The sequence below is a fragment of the Belonocnema kinseyi genome, chromosome 8 (assembly GCF_010883055.1).
Source record: "Belonocnema kinseyi isolate 2016_QV_RU_SX_M_011 chromosome 8, B_treatae_v1, whole genome shotgun sequence".
NCBI classification, from domain to species: Eukaryota; Metazoa; Arthropoda; class Insecta; order Hymenoptera; family Cynipidae; genus Belonocnema; species Belonocnema kinseyi.
In genome coordinates this window covers 141,263,380-141,283,455 of record NC_046664.1, presented here as the reverse complement: position 1 = coordinate 141,283,455, position 20,076 = coordinate 141,263,380, and the positions used below count along the sequence as shown (strand labels likewise).

Here is a 20,076-nt window from a genome sequence, read left to right as displayed (position 1 = left end):
AAAAATGTCCACGAAGCTCGTCATCCATTTCAGCCAGATCTTTAGGCTTGAGAGAAACCTTGGTGTTGATGTTTCTCCGGGTCGTAAAGCACCGCTCTTCATATATTGGATGCCTGCCCGCGGTTGGTCTTAGTGTAGTTCTCGAAGTTCGGGTTCTTCGAAACTTTGAGTTCTGCGTTTGATGTCACTAATACTGAACCTCCTATGTCACTTCTTCTCATACAAGCGACACAGGCTAATATTAATATTGAGATTTTAGAGTGACAAAAAAAGGTTATTATTCCCACGATTTTTAATAAGTCTAATCCAATGTATGATCCATGAGTCAGGGTTAAATAATGTTTACGGAATGCCTTGCGATCCTGAATTCCTCTGTATTCTTATCGATTTTCCATTGGGATTCTTTTTTTTTTTAACTTTTTCGGCAGGTACCGTCTTCTTTTAAGCATTATATAAGCTTAAATGCCGTCATATTCATCTTCTTGTTATTGTATTCGACAACAGGTGATATTTTTGTTATCTCTAAATACAGATTTGGTTCATAAATGAATTCTGTAGAATGTATGTTGACTAAAAGACGGATTGAAATTTCGGGCTCCGTTTTCAATGTACTATCTGGAGTTAGTTGGGATATTCCCAATTTTGGTAACTTATGTTTCATAAATGGTTGCATTGGGCAGAATAATTCTGCTGATTCCTCTTTGACGAGAAAGTAAATCCATCCCTCTAAAGTCTTAATTTTGCTCCAGTATGGGTTGTTCTGGTATGATGTTTTGATATAGCAGATTTTAAACGTACCTTGTGTTTGGTATAGCAGCAGCTCACTTTCGCAAGTTTTCCTGGTCGGCTTCTCGTGGATGATATAATCTCCCTTGCAATGATGATACCACTGAAGGTACTTACATTCCGAAAATTGATCTTCAGTCATTAGGATGTAAGTTCATTAAGATTCGTCTACGGCGATATATCTAGAATTAGGATTTATATATGCCCAGCCAGATTTAGTTGCAAATATTAATTGAGGTACGGGTATTGAATGAATATGACATCAGTAAGTCATCTAGGAAATGATCGGCTGATCTTGTGTATTCATATAATCCGGTTTGTATATTTCTTAATAGATGATTTAAAGAATTTGTGTAGGTTATTTGTAGCATACACTCTTTAATTTGATTGAACATTACTGCCGTATTGGTCAAATAAAGTTTAAACTGATTAAACTGTCTTTGTTGATTTTTTTCTCTGCAATGTATTTGCTCAAGATCATCTCTCAGAACATGGGTTTGCTGCCCAATAAGTTGTGATAAATTTATTTGCGCATCATTTACTGCGTTGATTTTTTCTTCTGAAATTTGCTTATCGTCATACGTGACAAGTCCTGCAACAAGTCCGTTTATTCCTCCCAGAAACGGAGATGCTCTCCTTTGCCTAATGTTCGTCGGTAGGTTTTGGAGATGAAGTTTTTCAGCCCCACGTTCCAGTTATTCCATCTCGAGTCGAATATCCTTCGAACAACTTTCAGCAACTTGATATTTCCTAGTCAATTGGTAAGATTCGAAAATATTATTACAGTCTTCGCCAAGTATCACTTTGCACTTCTCCAGTAGATATTTGGTTCTGCTTCTATATATCTCTAGGAAATTCTGATATTTTTGTACTCCATGAAAATGTGAGTCTCCAGGCACTAACACTTCTTCTATGAGTCCCTTCTTCTCGTAGTAGATTTCGGTACTGTTGATAATGGGAGTGATTCTGTAAAGATGTTCGCCCTGTCCAACGCTGGTCGACGCATATAAATAACACAGAAAAATCAACAGCCGCGGTCCGTACATTTTGAAATAATTGAATAGCTCTACTTCTATTTTCTTCCCTCTATAAAAAAAGTTTTCGTTTAGATAGTCCTTAATTTACTTAATTCAAATTTAGCATTTAAACTTTACTCATACCTTTAATTAAATTACATTTTATTACCGCACAAGATCTATTTGAGGATAGTCGCAGTAAATATATATGAAAGAAAGCATCGGCATGTGTTTTGGTATTTTCAGTTTGCTTATTTTTGGGTTACGGTGGCCAAGATTTTAATTCCCACCCCAGAATCATTCCGGAATGAATAATTCTGTATATCTTTAACAGAGAGGCTTCAGATTAACTATCTGATATATTTTGTAGTGAATTTTATTACCCGTTTACTCAATTAGGGAAAGTTTTAGAAATAAAAAAAACAAAGAAACATTTGAGTGATTCACTACCCCGGAATTATTTTAACTCTGACTTTATTAAATCTATTCGAATTTAAAATATTGATAATTTTTTCGTTCTTTTCAAGCTTTAGCTTTAATTTCTGTGGGTTTGCTGTCATTATTTTAACCGGCCTAAATTTTAACAATCTTAAGCTTATCGGCATGTTTCATAAATCGTAATCCATCTTCGCTTTCTAGAATCACATTATAATTATCGTCTACTCCTACGACCTTGTATGGAACATGACTTCGCAAATCGAATTTTCCATTGCGTACATCTATCACCACGCATACTAGATAATTAGATATAGATTTCCAGTGTTCTGTAGAGAGAAACGACGTGGGAACCCGTGTAGTTCCTACGTAAAATCATTCGTAAGGAGTAAATTCCGTTTCTCTGTGGACCAACGTGTTGTACGCGAACATAGCGAATTCTTTTACGTTGAAAAGTTTTTTCATTTTCCGCATCAGTTTACTCACAAAGGCTCCTCCTCGAACACTCAGAATATACTTCAAAACACCGTACTGGGAGACGAGGTGAGTAGCAACGGCATATGCAATTGTGGTAATCTTACCATTTCAAATGAGTGTTGCTATGCAATTCTAATTTTAAATAGATTGCATGTACAATTTGATGACGTATCCGGACGGTTTGTAACAATATCAGCATATAAAAATTACATTTCAAATCCCTAGATTGCATAATAAGCCTAGGAATTTCATGGTCAAAGAGTGCGAGTACAAAACAATAACCAAAAGGGAGGCACAATTTTAAGGAGTTGTAGGAGAGGGGGTGTAAAGCCCGGCAGTACGTAAAGATGCGCAGTATATATATGTAAAGCATAAAGATGCACAGTATACGATTGTGGTACACTGAACTGCACAGTAAAGTCCTGCACTGTTAAGGTCTGCGCGGTACAGATTTACGATAAATAAGTATGCGAAGTGGAATTTTTCAATTCTTAGGGATGCGCAGTATATATATATATATATATATATATATATATATATATTGTACAGAAGGCTGCGCAGTAGAGATCTAAAAGCGGCCGTACACTGCTGTGGTATTTATAGGACATACAGCTGCGCAGTAGTTATTCGTGGGACGTGCTGTCCTGTAGTGCGCTACACTACGTAATGGAGAGATATGGTAATTTAGCCTACGCCGTAAATACCCACGATATACAGGGATACGTTACTATTCAAAAGGGTGTCCATCGAAAACCTACGATAAAATTCCCGTGCATTTCCCATACATTTCCCGCAGCTTTTTTTAAAAATACCCGTACAAATTTCATTAAAAGATGTATATGTATGTATAATATGAGCATGTTTAGGTATTATGGAAGAGGGAAATGAAGACATTTTTATCTATAAAACGTCTATGACTTCGACCGATCTTGTTTCACAGGAGAAAGTTTTATTTTTCTCCAGAAACACACGCTTAACCAGATGTCATGAGCGGAATATTTGTAGCAGTTTATCTACATGAGAGTTGTTTCACTCTTTTCAAATATACGTTGCGAATGATAAGTAGAAAAATATATAAAGAATGCATACGTTGAAAAATGGTTTTAAAAAACGTTGCATTTAAATCGTTCTGCCACCCCTTCACTCGACTGACAGTGGACCCATTTACGAAATTCTGTCTCAAAATCCTAGAACTTTAGATGAATATGACCTAAAGGAATACATTCTTTTAAATTAAAAAGGAATCAAGGCAAACTTCCATCCTTTTATCACAAAATACTATTTTTAGCCAAAGATGCGAAGTGCTACTTAAATTTCTAAGGTTAAAATAATCCCTAAAACACTTTATATATGATTTTTTTTTATTTTAGAAGGATTGTGAAGTTTAAGAGAAACGTATGCTGGCAGGTCATTTCGATGTAAACTTCTACAACTTTGATATATAATTTCGAAAAAGATTACAATGTGCTACCTATTCTTCTAATAATTGCACGGAAAAGCTTGAAAATAAATGTTGAAGCAGCTGAAGGTACTTGAAAATAAACACTAACAATAAGATAGTAAACTATTAAACGAATACCCTTTCTGTCGAGATTATGTTAAGGTTGTTGATACAGTATCTAATTATTTAAAATTCCTTATAGGACGATAAAGATCTCGTTCATGAATTCGTGCAGAATGATGGCTTGGCGTGTCTCATCAAAGTTGGAAATGAGGCCGATCAAAATTACCAAAATTACATACTACGTGGTAAGTGCATAAATAGCTAGCCAATATGTAAAATTGTAAATATATGTACATCTTCATGAAGAACCTTAAATAAATCGAACGCAAAAGTCTGGGCACCTTTGTGAAACTTAGTCGACGTTTGGACACTGGAAGGGAATTTTAAATATTTTTGCAAACAATGAATTTTTATTGCTTTCTTAGTTTTTCAAAAATTGCACAAGAAGATTAAATGGGCAAGAGAGAATGCATTGTATGTGCAGCGTGTGATTGACTTCCTAACATCTGGTAGGTCATTTACAGAAAATGTCCGAAACATCTTCCACGAAATAAGGCTCTTCCATCACACACTCAACAAGTCAAAGTTCAGATACGCCCTTTCCGCATTGGATGGTGTGAAGACCCACTATACTTCTGTCGAAAAAAGGCGACATGTTAATCCTAGGTAACTACATGCCAGTAACATGTGTGAACATTAGTATACGATATTTGCAGCTATCCTAAATGAAAAGATTGGTCGAAGAATTGGGTCTAGATTCACTACCGGAAAGATTTCTGTATGTTGGAAACCTTAAAGGTACATTGACACATAGTGGGATGCAAAGAGAGATTGTTGCTGCTTTGGAAAACCATACTTATTATCGCATGTAGCAAACATCGTGTGTCGAATCACAACATAAACTTTCAGAGAGGTCATTTCAACTGAGCCAACTTAATGGCACCCCCGAAGACCCTGAGCTCGTCGACAGAAGCGCTATACAACATCTTGGTGCTGAAGAGTCATTGATCCGCATTCAGAACGTTACATCTTTGAGGAGGGCTTTCCGATGCAGGCACAAACGTCATATCCGACAGATTTGGTCCTCTGAAATATCGGCGAGGAGCTAAGGACGCTCATATCCGACATCGGATTATAAAAGGTTATGCACGCGAACAAAAGCATGCGCGTAAAGTTGTCCGTTCCGCGATTTTACATCTAACGACTTCAAGTTGGTTCTGGAATGCTGAATCTCGAATGTCTTCACAAAAGGATCATTTTGGGTTTAGAACATACATTCGAAAATGAAGGAGACTCTCTTCATAAAATTGACAGACTACTAAAAAATTGGGCAAAAGAGTTTATGTACAAACCAGCGAAGAGAAGGCTACTGAAATACTTGGGCTTTATTTAAATATCAGGAGTTTGTAAAATGCATCAAACATTATCCATCTCGAGTACTCACTCCTGAATGCCTCAATCAAAAGAGCACACGAGAAAGACTTCAGCAAACATATCTTCAATCATAGGATTCACGTTATCTTCCACATAAATGTGAAGGATCAGTTGATGTCATATGAGCTAACATTCAATTTCCAGAAATCACCCGGATTAAAGTCGGCCACAGAGGGTTTAATTTTAGCATATCAAGGGGGTATTATTTCATTTTAGTACACCATCGCCATATTTCGAGCTAAGACATTCCCAATGACGAACGCAGAGTGTGTCGTGCACACCCCGATCATCTAGGACACATACTATCTAGCTGTCCAATACACGTGTTAATGACGCACATCCAAAGTGACGACTCGGCACTAGTAGTTATAATTATAATTATAATTATAATCGGACTCCTCCTCGGACAATATATTCATTTTCGAAAATGAAGAGTGACAAATAAACTGGAACTTTATATACTCGAAAATTCTTTCCGTTGCGCATGCGATGTCTGATATAGTTCTTCTGAACTTTGAAAAACGAACCATGCTCAGTATCCAATCTTCGGCACCAGCCGACAAGAACGTCACAGAATGTCTCTGTGGTACTCACGAATATGACTACTAAGAATTTTTCCTTACTGTATATAAAATGCATGTAAAGCCTACTGCAGGGTGTTCCTGGAAGCGAATGCCATCAAAAAAATGAAACTGGTTCTTAGTTAATCCGTGCTAAATCACACCTATAGTCACGTCTAACGACCCTAACATGTGTGGCCATGTTAGAGTCAGTGTCATTGTTTTGGATGGTAATTGCATCTACTGCATCTACACTTGCAGTAGTCGTTTAACCTATTTTTTATTTATATGTGTGCGTGTAAAATATAATTCTCTAATGACCTTCTTATGTGAAAAAATATTACATCTTGTCATTTTTTCTTTTCCTCAATAGCCCTGGGCCAGGTGATGCTATATGTCGATGGAATGAATGGAGTAATTGAACACAGTCATTCCGTGAAATGGCTGTATACGCTGATCGCTAGTCCCTTTCGATTGGTTGTAAAAACTGCGCTGAAATTACTTCTTGTTTTTATTGAATACGTAGAAGCAAACAGTTTGCTTCTGGTGAGAGCTATAAGGTCCGTAGACAGCACTCGTGGAATGATACCCTGGAAAAACGTGATAAAGTTGCTAGAAGATTTTCATGCTGCGGATACAGAACTCCTCATTTATGCCATGAATATTATTAACAAGTGTTTGAATCGTATACCAGATCAGGATACGTATTACGATCAAGTTGACTGTCTCGAAGAACAGGGCATTGAAGGTATCATCCAAAGATATATGTCAAAGCAGGGTACGGATCTAGACCTACTCAGACAATTTCAAATCTATGAAGCTGTGTTACATCATGAGGATGGCAATGATGGAGACTCACCAATTAAACAGCTCGATGACAACATTAGGTAAATAATAAAAAGTTATATACCTAATATTTTATTACTTTATTTTAATTTTAATTTGTTAATATGAAAATGAAGCAGCTTTCAATGTATGAGAGGGTGTTTACAACAATATTTTTTCATTCTCATTAAATTTTGAATCGGAATCAGTACAAACCGCTTTGTAATATATGTAATTACACCTTTTTTGAAGTTACATTGCAAGCAATTTGAATGGAAACAATATTATACTTTAGACAAATTCTCTTAAGATTATAATTCATTTGTTTATTAAATTTGTTTTACATAAATTTTGCTAAAATCATCATGATGTTCCCAATTGGAAAGACAGACATAAAAATAATAAGGTCGATGATATATATTAATCTCGCGCTTCGCGCTCCATAATGTATATACCTCCTGCTACGTGCTCGATCTTTGTGCATAGACTTCTTAAAACTAAAAGTGGAATCGACAACAGTGATTTGGTAATTGTGAATTCTTTTTTGCTAAAGTTCCTATGGCCTTGAAGAACACAGTCTCATCACATATCTCGTGCTTCGCACTGGAGTTTATCCCTGTATGCTGTTGAAATTTGAATTTTTGATTTTCCAAGAAAATTCTAGGGATGAGTAATTTATATAATATACAATTAAATTAGTATAAGAAATCAGTATAAAATCATTTGTTATTTCTTTCTTTTATCTTGTACGACGTGTATTTTTAGGGTTTGAGATTGAAAACAAATTATTTCGAAAATCATGACGGTATTCTCGCAGATGAGAATGTAAGAACACACTTGAATGTAATAAATTGGGAACTAAGGTTCTTTAAAATCATTTAATCCTGTCTTCTTAAAGAATACGGTTGAATTTGTTACTACTCTGAAATAAAATAAAAATGTTGTCGTACGATTCTGTTCAAATTATGAATATAATTAGTTAGATTAGGATATAATTAGGAACCTAAAGAATGGCAATTCTTCTGGCGTAGGCAATATTAACGCTGAATGGCTTAAATACAGTGGTAAATACATACCTCACATCTTGTGCGGGTTAATAAATTTATGTATCATCTGGAAAAAACCTCCAGATGACTGGAAAAAGGATATTATCGTTTCAATATATAAAAGAAAAGGATATAAAAGCAACTGCAATGCTTATAGAGGTATCAGGTTACTAACAATCGTAAGTAAAATACACTCGAAAATACCTATTGATAGGGTAATTGAAATGATAGAAGAAAATATATGACAGCCTTAAAGTGGATGTATTCCCGAAAGATAGAAGTGAACTTTGGAAAGTCCTAAAAGAGTATGGACTCAATGGATGGCTTCTACAAGCAATACAAATAATATGCGCAGGTAGCAAAGCAAATGTAAGGGTTAATGATAAACTAAGTGACTGATATGATAGTATGCAACGTGCTAAACAAGGATGCGTTATGTCTTCATGGCTACTTATCATATGCATGGACAAGTGTTCAAGAATGGCACTCTTCAATGAACAAGGCCTGAATTTCGGGACTTAAATGGTGCGCGGGTTAGCGTTTGCAGATGATAAGATTGTTATGACAGAGTCAGTCAAAGTTTTTCTAATAATGTTAAACAGAATGAATATATGTATGAGGAACATGAGTCTTAACTCTTCGTCCGCACGGTGAATTTCATATACGTGGTCAGTATCGTGGGTCTTTCATGTCTGTGAGAGGTTGTTCAGTGTTATTTTTATGATTAGGAAATGGAGAAAATCACAGTTATTCTCTTGAATCTATAAAATAAATTGCAAGAAACTACTTTATTATTTGAAACTTTATATTTTTTAAACAATTAGTTATTCAAACACATACCTTGAAATAGAAAAAAGGAATTGTGCCATAAAGACCCACCATGCAAACGAAGGGTTAAAATCAACGCAAATAAAACATGAATAATGATGTTTGAAGGGAAGGGTGAGAAAAGAATGTGCAATATCATACTTAGTGATGAAAGAATAGAATAAGTTAATAGGTAAATATATCTTGGCAGTCTATTAACTAATGATGGAAAGATAGGTATGTGTAAATGATAAAATATTTGACAGGTATGAAATGTTAAGATGGTTTATGCATTTGAGGAGAATGAAAGATAAACAAGTGACGAAAAAAGCTTATAATAAAGAGACTCTAATTCGAAGAGACATAAGAATCCTAGGAAACAAAAGAGCTTGCAGTCGTTAGAAGAAGGCCGCATGGTACTTATCCCTAAGACCCGAGATTTGTCAAGTCCAAAGAACTTGTTAACATACTATCTAAAATATATTCACCGAATTATCTGGGAAAAATAAGATCCTCACAATCAATATTCTGTCCGTTCCTATACTGCTCTTCATGTTTGGTGTGGTAAAATGGATCATCGATGAGTTGAAAGAGGTTGACTCAAGCACACGCAGGATGATGGTAATTTATCTAAGTTATCATCCTATATCTTCAGTACATTGCACATGGCATACAGTGACTAAAATCACGCAGTTCCTTCCATATCATATGACTATTTGCTTGAAACTTATAAATATGACAAATTTGCCGACGCATCATTAACTTTTTCAGTCTTTTGATGATCCTTTGCAACACAAGGATCCATTAAGCGATTGAGAAAAATACTAAATAGCATGTCTTATTTGTTTTAAATAATGATAATAAGAACGGTCATCAAGTGAGCCATCTTCTGTAAATGCATCACCTCAAATTATACTTTAGTTCAGACCATAAATTGTAGCAAGTGATCGATGTCACAAAGTCGTTTTCCAATGATATCCACATAGAGTTCAGACTAGATAAATGCCAAACAGCCCATTTAACCTGAGGAGAATTAGGCACCACTTAGCTAGAGAAAGATTTCCAGAATAGCATCGAGTCAATAGCTGAGGGCGATTGGTTATTCTGGATTTGAGGATTCTTGAATCAAACGTTGCTCAGCATACGATAGTTACGAAAAGTCTAATAAATGCCTTCAATTCAAGACTCAGATTAAATTTGAAGAGTTCTCTTAACTCGTCGAACAAGATGAGGGCAATCGACGCCTATTCATTCCCTTACCTCACGTACTTCAATGGGCTGCATCACAGTAAAGGCATATTCAAACGAGCTATTCTTGGTTGTGATTATGATTACGATTGACGGTCCGGTTCATGCAGACTGAGCACTGGTTTTAGCCACGATTGCTGGTACTGTTGTTTTCGTATATGATGATGGATTCTGCATCCTCCATTCAAGTTTGGGGTTTTGGGGCCATTTTTAATTGAAAACTTGACAACAACAACACACGAGGCCTGCATGAGGTACTCGAGTATTTTTTCAAGACAGCTGGCAACATCTGACGAGTCATTTCATTTTATCGACCGCTATGATTAGCTGTGATCAGCGATGATTGTGGCACTGACAAAATCACCACTGTTGAAAATAGAGAGAAACCTAAACGCGCAACCAGAACCGGAACCAGATCGCACCGCGAGCAAATTGGCCGATGGTTCTATGCATTGAAAAAAAAATATTTAATAAAACTTATCAAGGTACAATTTTTAAATTTATTACAAATATTTTAAGGCCACCTGAAAGACTTTGTTATCGCTGGCGAACGCAATTCCTGGATTATGGCTTATGGTGATTAGCGCCGACTGCCCATCTAGTCCAGTGCTGCCAGATCAAGCTAGAAATTTACCCCCACCATACCTACCGTTCGGGAGCCGCAAAATAAAAGGTGCACGATTACCAGTGTAAGTTGTGTGTAAACTGAAAATGAACGACTCGAAGGTCAGTTTTATTAGGCTTTCTGCAGCACGATGATTGACAATTTAAAAGCCTCGGAAAAGTTCCTGGTCTTCTATTCATATATCAATCCCTTTTTGAAAGAAATGGGCGATTTTAATGTTTCGCGTGATTTCGCATGCGTCGATGCCTGCGTCGACTTTGATATTATATTTTTTCAGGTGTATATAATATGGATATTATTACTATTATATTAAAAATTTGTCATAAGGCCAACCGCAGGATTTCGCCGGGAGAGGGTGCTAATCTGAAAAATTTCACCCGCTCCCAGTGAAATCGCGGTAAAATTTCAGCCACACCCAGGTCTCATAACTGTGAGATAGGTGGTTACAATCTGTAACTGAATCAATACGACGATCCGGCAAAAGTTTCGTGTACCCTGAGACCACGGATCCAAGAACTATCGCTTTCTGCATTTTCCCCGCAAGTGTTTTAGCATATTGTAGACACGCAGGGATGCTTTTCAGGCTACTAACGAGTGAAAGCTTGGCACCTCCAAGAGCGCCGATGATAAGGACGATTAGTTCAACAGAATATTCCGGGTTTGGTCGTTGCAACTCCTTCATAAGATCTCTATACCTCTCTTTCTTGTAATTCTTCTTGGCTATGATGTTTTTGTCAGCTGGTGCCGAAAATTCGATAACGAACATGGTTCGCTTCTCAAAGTCAAGAAGCACCATGCCTGGCCTCGACTATGCAACAGAAACAATTGTCGAGAATATAAAGTTCCAGTATATGCGGCACTTCCCATTCTCGACAATTGACTCGATTTCCCTAAGAGAATTTGGAGGAGCGTTATCGAGGTTAATGCCGTAAGAGTGACAAAAATAGTAATAAAGCACTCTTAGTGCCGCATTGTGCCTTTGGATGTAGGTCGTTCCCGAATGAGAGAGAAAACTAGATAGTATGTGAAATAAATGCTCGGGGTGTGCATGGCACGCCCTTCAGCTATCATCGGGAATGTCTTGGCTCAAAATGTGGCGACGGTATGTTAAGGTAGAAATGACACCGTCTTGGCATGCAAAAATGAAACCCTCTGTACCAGACTTCAATCCGGGCGATTTAAGGAAAGCAAACGTTAGCTCACAAGACATTGACTGATCCTCCACATTTCTGTGGAAGATACCGTGCATCCTCTTATCGAGAAGCTGTTCACGAAGGTTTTTCTCTTGTGCTTTCTTAATCCGAGCTGTCAGGAGTCAGTATTCGAGATAGATATGATTTGATGCATTTTGCTCACCCCTAATACTGAAGTTAAGTCCGAGTGTTTTAGCAGCCAGAATAATCCTGTTGTGAACACGTTCAAGACTCAATATTCTGCGACCACCTTGACGGCGTGAGATGTACAGTCTTGAAACAGAAGACTTAAGATGCATCCTATTGTTCATGTGCATAACCTTTTTTGTCCCGATATCAAATTAACTGAGCTCGTTCTTCGTCCATGGAACTACTCCAAATAAATAGAGTACTATCGGGACGGCAAGCATGTTAGTTGCAGATACTTTGTTCCTCGCCGACAGTTCGGAAGACCAAATCTGTCAGATGAGACGTTTGTATCTGCTTCGGAGAGTATCCTTTTTAGATGTCACATCCTGAATGCGGCTCTGTGGCACGCCCAGGTATGTATAAGTCTCTCCAGCGCAAAGGTGTCGTATGGGGCTTCTATCAACGAGCTTAGGATCTTCAGGGATGCCATTAAGATTTCCTCGCTTCAAATAAACCTTGGCGCATTTGTCTAACCCAAATTCCATTCCAATTTCCTTAGTATATCGTTCGACAATCCCCAGAGCTAGATGCAGTTGCTCTCTATTTTTAGCATAGATCTTAAGATCGTCCATATAAAATACATGAGTGACCTTGTACTTGCGATCTGCAGGTTTACCGCACAGCTACCCGTCGGAATGGCGAAGTGATAGAGATAGTGGCAATAGTGCAAGGCAAAAGAGGACTGGGCTCATGGTGTCGCCCTGAAAGACACCTCTCTGAAAGGTGACCTTGTTAGTTATCACATGATTTTTTCCATATAAGATGGTAAATCTGGTTTTCCAAGGCGGCATCAATCTCTCTATGCAACTAACAATTTGCGGATGAACGTTTAAGCTTTTCAAAAGACAGGTGATAAGTCTATAGGAGGTCAAATCGAAAGCTTTCCGATAATCAATCCAGGCCATCGATAGGTCGCGCTGGTAGAATGCTGCATCTTTGCAGACACATTTATCGATGAGCAGGTTATCCCGACGTCCCGCTATTCCTTTCTTTGAGCCTTGTTGTTTATACATTTCTTGCCACACAGATTCAATTGCCCAAACAATCCTATCGTTTAGAATAGCTGTGAATATCTTATCAGTGTGTTCAGACAAGTGATTGGCCTGTAATTCTTCGGATTAGCTAAGTTGCCTACTTTCGGCAGGAGTATTGTGCACCCTTCCACCAACCACTCCGGAATCGGCTCTTCCGACTTTAAATATGAGGTGAAAATACGGGCCAAATGCTGATGGGTTGAAGGAAACTTCTTCCACCAGAAGGTTTTGATACAATCAGAATTAATAACTTGTTAGTATTTTTATACTGAACCGTTTCAAGTTATCAACTGTATGCACACAGTGGAACATTTTAGAATCTTCAATATCTGCCATAATCAATAATACACAGAAGAAAGTCTCGACTTGGAACCAAGAGTGGGCTTGTTTCAAGGTGTAACTCAAAGAAGATCAACTCTGTTAAAAACTAGCATAGCTTGAAATCTTTCAAACGAACTTCTTATGTAACTACATGTTAGATCCAATTTAGCCTTGAAAATAGTTGGTAGTGATAATATTGGCTAACAGCAAGCCCTTGGATGGTTTAGAAACCAGTTGTTGGCTAGGCAATGGGCTAACACTAAGCCGCTGCATAATCTTAAAAGTAGTATCTGTAGCCATTTTTGTGGGCTTACATCAATTCACTTTATAATTTTAAAAGAGATGCTAACTATAACCTCAATAAAGCCTTTCTTATAGATCAAATCACACCCAGAACACACTTCCTTTGCAATAAAAGAAACTCAGGTCGAACACCAAGTGGGGCTTCTTTCAAATACAAAAGACCAAGGATTAGACATAAATAGGTTTTGTTTAAGATTAAGGACCCTTAGTCGCTATTTTTAATACATAATTATTATAGAATTTCAGACATCAGCCTTATTTGAGGCAAACATATAAGAAGACCATCATAGAAGTAAGACTGTGTCTCTTATGATCTTATGATCATCTTATGACATCTTGTGATTTATAATGAATGGCACATCTGCACGTCTGGACTTCTCGATCATTAACTATCGCCTTTCTCGTCCCGAAACATATGATAGAATAAGACAATGGAGATAATGCTCCTAAGGGTGTATTTACATGCCGGTCATACGCAGACGGAATATGTATCTTCATCTCACTCTATCATGTTACAATGCCACGCATTTATCTCACTTTATGTTTTTCTCTGTTTTCCTGTTGGGTGTTAAATTGAAAGTGAGATACATGCATTACATCAAGCCATGGTAGAGTGATAGGAAGATACATTTTCCTTCTTCATACGACAGGCGTGTAAATACACCTTGATATTGATATCTTTTTGTACTACAAATGCGCTATGTCAACGACTGGCAGACTGTTAGTTGTTTTAGAACGCTAATATCTCTGGCATGCAAGGTATTCATTTCTGTGTATTTAAGGTGGCGTAACGCCATGTGTCAATTTAAAAATCCTAAAGATAAACAGAAATCGATACCAAGTATGTTAGAGGTATTCGCGTTAAGACACCACTGACAATTAAATTAGTTACGCTTGGCGCGCTTATTTGAAATGATTAATTTTTGTTTGTTTCTGGTTATAAGTGTTTGCAACAAATAGTAATTGTGAAGTGAGGAATAATATTGAGAATGGTTTTAAATTCATATTTTAAGTTTCATTTTATAAGTCTATTTTATGACGCCGAATAGACGGATTTACCTACTCTTAAATGTCAATCTCTTAAATTTCAAATGTATTGAAGATGACCTAACGACAACTTAAAGACATGAACGTTCCCGGGACACTTTTCTTAAAGAGATTAGACGTTTTAAAATCACCCCTAGAATAAACAAGAGACATTTCATAAAAGACGTCTTCGGGATGTTCCAAAGATGTCCCTAGGACATCTTTAATTTTTTGCCTGCTGAGTAGCCTAACGATCGGCCAACTTGTCTAATGGTCATAGGCCTTTCCGGATATTAGACTAACTTTATTTCAATAAAAATGAGTTGAAAGGATAGGTATATTTATATTTCAGATTAAGTTAACTGTTAATTACCTTATTTTATTTCATTATTATGTTTGAAATGCGTACATCTTTTAATACTACATGCAAAAAATAAGTTTTATATAGATCACGGAAATAATTCAAGAATAGCGGATATGAGTGATAACTGAACAGAGTTTTATATAATTTCCGAAACATTGCAGATAAAATGTTGAATTTTCATTCTCAGAGTATTAATTTTCCAAAAGCGGTTTCGCGCTTTTATTATTTACCAAAATATTAACTTTTGAATTCTCGCGACAAAGTTATTTTCCATAGAAATAATTTATTCTGTTATCATGTTTACCAATTATATTTTAACTTAGAAATACGTATGAAGTGTTTAGGGCGAAAAATACTACTCTTAATCAGAAAATTGAAACAGAACAGTGAGTCAATACAAAAATATATTCGTCCTAGAATAGAATATGATATTTTTTTATTTATATCCCTGAAATTTATTGCGTTGGTACTATGACGTTCCTAATATGAAATGTCTTTCTTTGAAACCCAGACAGCATATTGTAATATGTACATGCAGGTGCAAAACAAATTCTAGAGTTTATTTCAGAATGTCGCCAATCAAACGATAATTAGTTTCTTCCAACTCCACAAAATGCAATTTAAATGAGCGTTAATGTTTTTCAGCAGTCTGTGGACAGGAAGAAGATTTTTTTGAATGCACTACCTCAGATTCTTTAAATAATTTTACTACACTTTCCAAATTTTTTCTATTCCACTTTTAAGAATAGGTAGTAAATAACATGTGATTTTAAAAGAGAAAACGAAAATTATGTGCTTGCCACTGAAGATTATTACAAGTTATTGGAGGGCCACATACAAACTGCTCATGAAGGGAAATAAAAATTATGTATGATCTGAGAAGCAAATACTGGATTTCTATACATGCCGCAAGTGTAGCAGAAAAGTTGACTTGCATGTTGGTTAGAGGTAGTGAGAAAGTGTGCAGTGACAGGCGGTGAGAAGTTTTTCCGAAGTTTGTGTGGAAGGTGTTAGTGGAATGTGAGGGTGGAAGTCTAGTAGATGAGCACGGCTGTGAGGGGTACATTTGGAAGATAAAAATTAATTTACATTATAGTGCGGGGGGGGAGGTGGAATTTGTCTAAGTAGGGAAAGTGAGTTTAGGTTTGCAAGGGAGCGGGGTAGTCTTGTGATCAGGAGTTTGGGCCTTCATGGCGGATAAGGGTGGTTTTCGTAGAGTTAAGGGATAATAGGGATGAGAAAAGGATATCTGTCGGGGATATGATGGGTGAAATAGGGCAAAGAACATGAAATTTCAGGGCTGCAAGCGACAGCAGCCTTAAGAGACATCTGTCGTGTCAGAAGGACACGACGGCCAGCTGTGCGTGGCCCGGTGTCGAGTGGTGCGCCAGGGAAGGGGAAGATTCGATGCGAAGGAAGCGATCAGGAAAGGGAGAGAACGTCCAGTGCAAGTGAGGGGGAGGATCTCTTGCAGAGGAAAAGGGAAAGAAAAGAGGATGGAAGCCGTTGACAGGGTGGAGGTCGAGAAGCAAGGTATTTGGTAGAAGGTGGAGATTATGATAGACGAGAAAGAGCTAAAGAGCGAGAAAGAAAGGAAGGGGGTGGAACCGTTGCTACAGAGCATAGGGTGGGTTGAAGGCAAGGTAGAAAAAGTTAGGATGGCGGGGAGAAAGGAGAATAAAGTGGCGGTGGTAGAATTGGAAAGCTGGGAAGAAAAATTGGGGGTAATGCGTAACAAAAATAGAATAAAGGACAAGAAGGTTTTTATCGGTCAAGATTTGACGAGGAAGGAAAGAGGTATTGGACGAGGAGAAGGAGGTGCTGAAGGAAGTGCAGGGGAACTTTTTCCGTGGGAATTTGGGGGGGGGGGGTGGGAGTAAAGCAGGATGGAGGAGTCTTAAAGGTGCTTTACTGAAACGTAGCAGAGATAAAGAAGAAAGATAAGGATTTCTGCAGGTATATTCAGGAATTTGACGTAATTGGACTCGTAGAGACGTGTGCAGAGAGGAAGTAATGGGCTAGAGTAGAGCGAAAGTTGCCAAGGGGGTATAGGTGGAGGCTGCCGGAGGCGGTCAAAGTAAAGAGGAAAGGAAGAGCTTTAATACGAGAATTGGGCGGAAAGGGGCCTGTACCGGGAAATGGAGGGCATCGAAACGAAATCAGAGGATAAGATAATAAATAAAGAGGGGGAGATTCTATGAGACTGGACGGAGGAAAGAGGGTGGGCGGTAGCGAATGATATGTTAAAAGGGGACGATGAGGGAGAATACACGCATGTCAGTACGAGGGATGTATCGGTGATAGACTATGTGATTATGAATATGTAAGGGTGGGAGGAGATAGGAAAATTCGCAGAGTAAGGGAGGGTGGAGTCATACCATCAGCCACTAAGTTTTTGGATACAATGGAGACTGGCGAAAGGCAGGGTGGGGAAGAAAGGTCCTTAGGGGTGAGGTTACTATGGACGAGGGAAGCGATTGAGAAGTATCAGGAGCAGTTAGAAAACGTAAGTTTCGAAGGGGTATCGGTGGACGAGATATGGGAGGATCTCAAAGAACAAGTGAAAGGTTGTGTGCAAAAGGAAGTATTTAGGAAGAAGAGGAAAGGAATTGTGAAGTTTTAGTGGGATAGGGAATGTAAAATAATAAAGAGAAAGGTGAAAAAGAATGTTGAGTGTAAAGGAATATTGCCCGAGACGCAGGCGGGCCTTATTATACAATATTTACGTCTTGCATGTGGATAGAGAACTAACCAAAAAGGGTTTCAAAGTGTACGCGTTTTTTGTCGATCTAAAGGGCGCGTTCCCTTCGGTGGATAGGGGAGGTTGTGGGGGGCAATGGAAGAGAGGGGAGTGAAGAGGAGCCTGATCGAGAGGGTAAGAAAGGTATATGAGGAGACGAAAGATAGGGTGAGAGGAGGGGAGGGAATCTCTGAGGGATTCTGAGTGGATAAAGGTTTGAGGCAAGGGTTTACGCTTAGTCCAACGCTTTTTGCAATTTTGATCGCCTCTGCAGATGACATAGTGCTGCTAGCAAAGAGCGAAGAGGCTCTGCAGGAGATGATGAAGAGGTCTGGGCTTCCTGTTTCGAAGGAATGGGGGAGTGGATGGTCACATAAAAGGGAAGGGAGTGTTGGTGGAAGAAGGAGATCAGACGTAGTGGTGCAAAGATGGAGGTGGAAAGAGAAATGTATTTTAGAACGAATGGATTGCAAATGGATGAAGTGAGAAGGATGCACTTGGAAGGAAGGAAGGTATACGAGCTGATTCAAACGAAGGGCATGGAGAAAGAGAAGGCAGAATGATACAGTCAATGGTTAACGGGAACTAGGTGTGGATTATGCCAAGGGAGAGAAGGGAATGTGTGAATTGGGCGGGAAAGGGGATGCAAAAGTTGAGCACTTTTTGGAGGAGTGTGAAGATGTGAAAAGAAGTGGGATTAGCATGGAGGTATTGTTGCACGAAAGAGGGTCAAGAGGGCAGTAGCATGGGTTAAGGGAGTGTTGGGTAAGATGGAGAAGAAGAGAAGGAAGGAGGAAGAGGAATGGAGAAGGAAGGATTTTAAATAGGAGAGAAAGTAGATATAAGAAAACTGTAAATATTGTAAATAGTAGTTAAGTATTGGATGTTAGCCGCGGAGACAGAGCCTGGTAATGCGTGGCATAGCGAGAAAAGTGCGGATTGCATGCGAGACGAAGCGAGGCGCAGCGAGGAAGGTTATGCTATAGAAGCGAACCGATTAGTTATAAGGTGTGTATTTAATGCTTATGTTTATAAATATTAATTTTGCCAGATCAGGAATAAACAGAGAAGAAACGTTAGAAATAATAATAAGTTCATGCTTTGTTTTAAGTATAGAATACTTGGCTTAATCCAGTATTTGACAACAACGCAAATGCCGCTTGCCGTAAAGAAACAGTATAAATGTAACAAAAATTTAATAGTCTAAGCCGCCCGCCATAATCCACTAAGTTTACAGAATAATTTCTTATAAATCTAATTAATAATAGTTCAGATTTCGCTCATTTCTTTCGCTCTTACTGGTAACAGAAAAATCTGAGTAATCGGACGTTCGTATTCCGAACTGGCAGTTTTTACACAAACAGAACGTACTAAATCGTCATTTCCCTTGTAGTATTTTACTATGCGACCTAAAAACCATCTAGAAGGTGGTAAAGAATCATGTTTCAAAAGAATGATATCGCCCATCACATTAACATTTGTTAAACCATTAGTAGCGTTTTTGTAAAGACTGTGAATAATAAACAGCCCATCTTCTCCAGTAAATATCTGAAATTGTTTGTACTAACTGTCATCGATTTAATCGATTTTCCTAAGTAAATTCCAATTAGGGCTCTGGAATGCTGGTCATAGGGGCTCCAATCAGAAAATGTCCAGGTGTAAGATAGAAAAAGTCTTAAGAATCATTTAAAAGAGGGGCAATAGGACGGGAATTGAGGCAAGCATCTATACGAGTAAGAAAGGTATAAAACTCTTTGTATGTAAGAGTATGTGTACCTACAATTCTTTTCAGACGGTGTTTTAAACTCTCAACTCCAGCCTTCCATAAACCCCCAAAATGAGGAGCGGAAGGAGGTAGAAAATGCCAAGAAGTACCTTGAATTGCGAACTCATTATGCGAATTCAAAAGACAATTTTTTAATTTCCGGTCAGCACCGTAAAATGTCGTACGCCTTAAAGAAAATTGCTGAAAGGCGGCGAGAAAAGCGGCAGATGAAAAATCAGAAACGAGTTCTAAATAAACAGCTCGCGTACAACAACAGACGAAAAGCGCAACGTAAGTTTTGTAACTCTTTCTGCCACGACCGGAAGCAAAGCGAACATTAAATGGGCCTGCATAGTCCACACCAGAATGTGAATGGAC

At 38.0% G+C, this 20,076-nt stretch overlaps 1 protein-coding gene across 2 annotated transcripts in view; it reads left to right on the top strand.

The window, feature by feature from the left end:
* LOC117177864 (FH1/FH2 domain-containing protein 3) overlaps positions 1-20,076 on the top strand; it is a 917,724-nt gene that overhangs the window by 588,111 nt on the left and 309,537 nt on the right. For both annotated transcript variants that reach the window (XM_033368897.1, XM_033368896.1), the window contains exons 6-7: positions 4,358-4,463; positions 6,586-7,099. In XM_033368897.1, the coding sequence (XP_033224788.1) occupies positions 4,358-4,463; positions 6,586-7,099 (620 nt within the window). The remainder of the gene's footprint in view (positions 1-4,357; positions 4,464-6,585; positions 7,100-20,076) is intronic.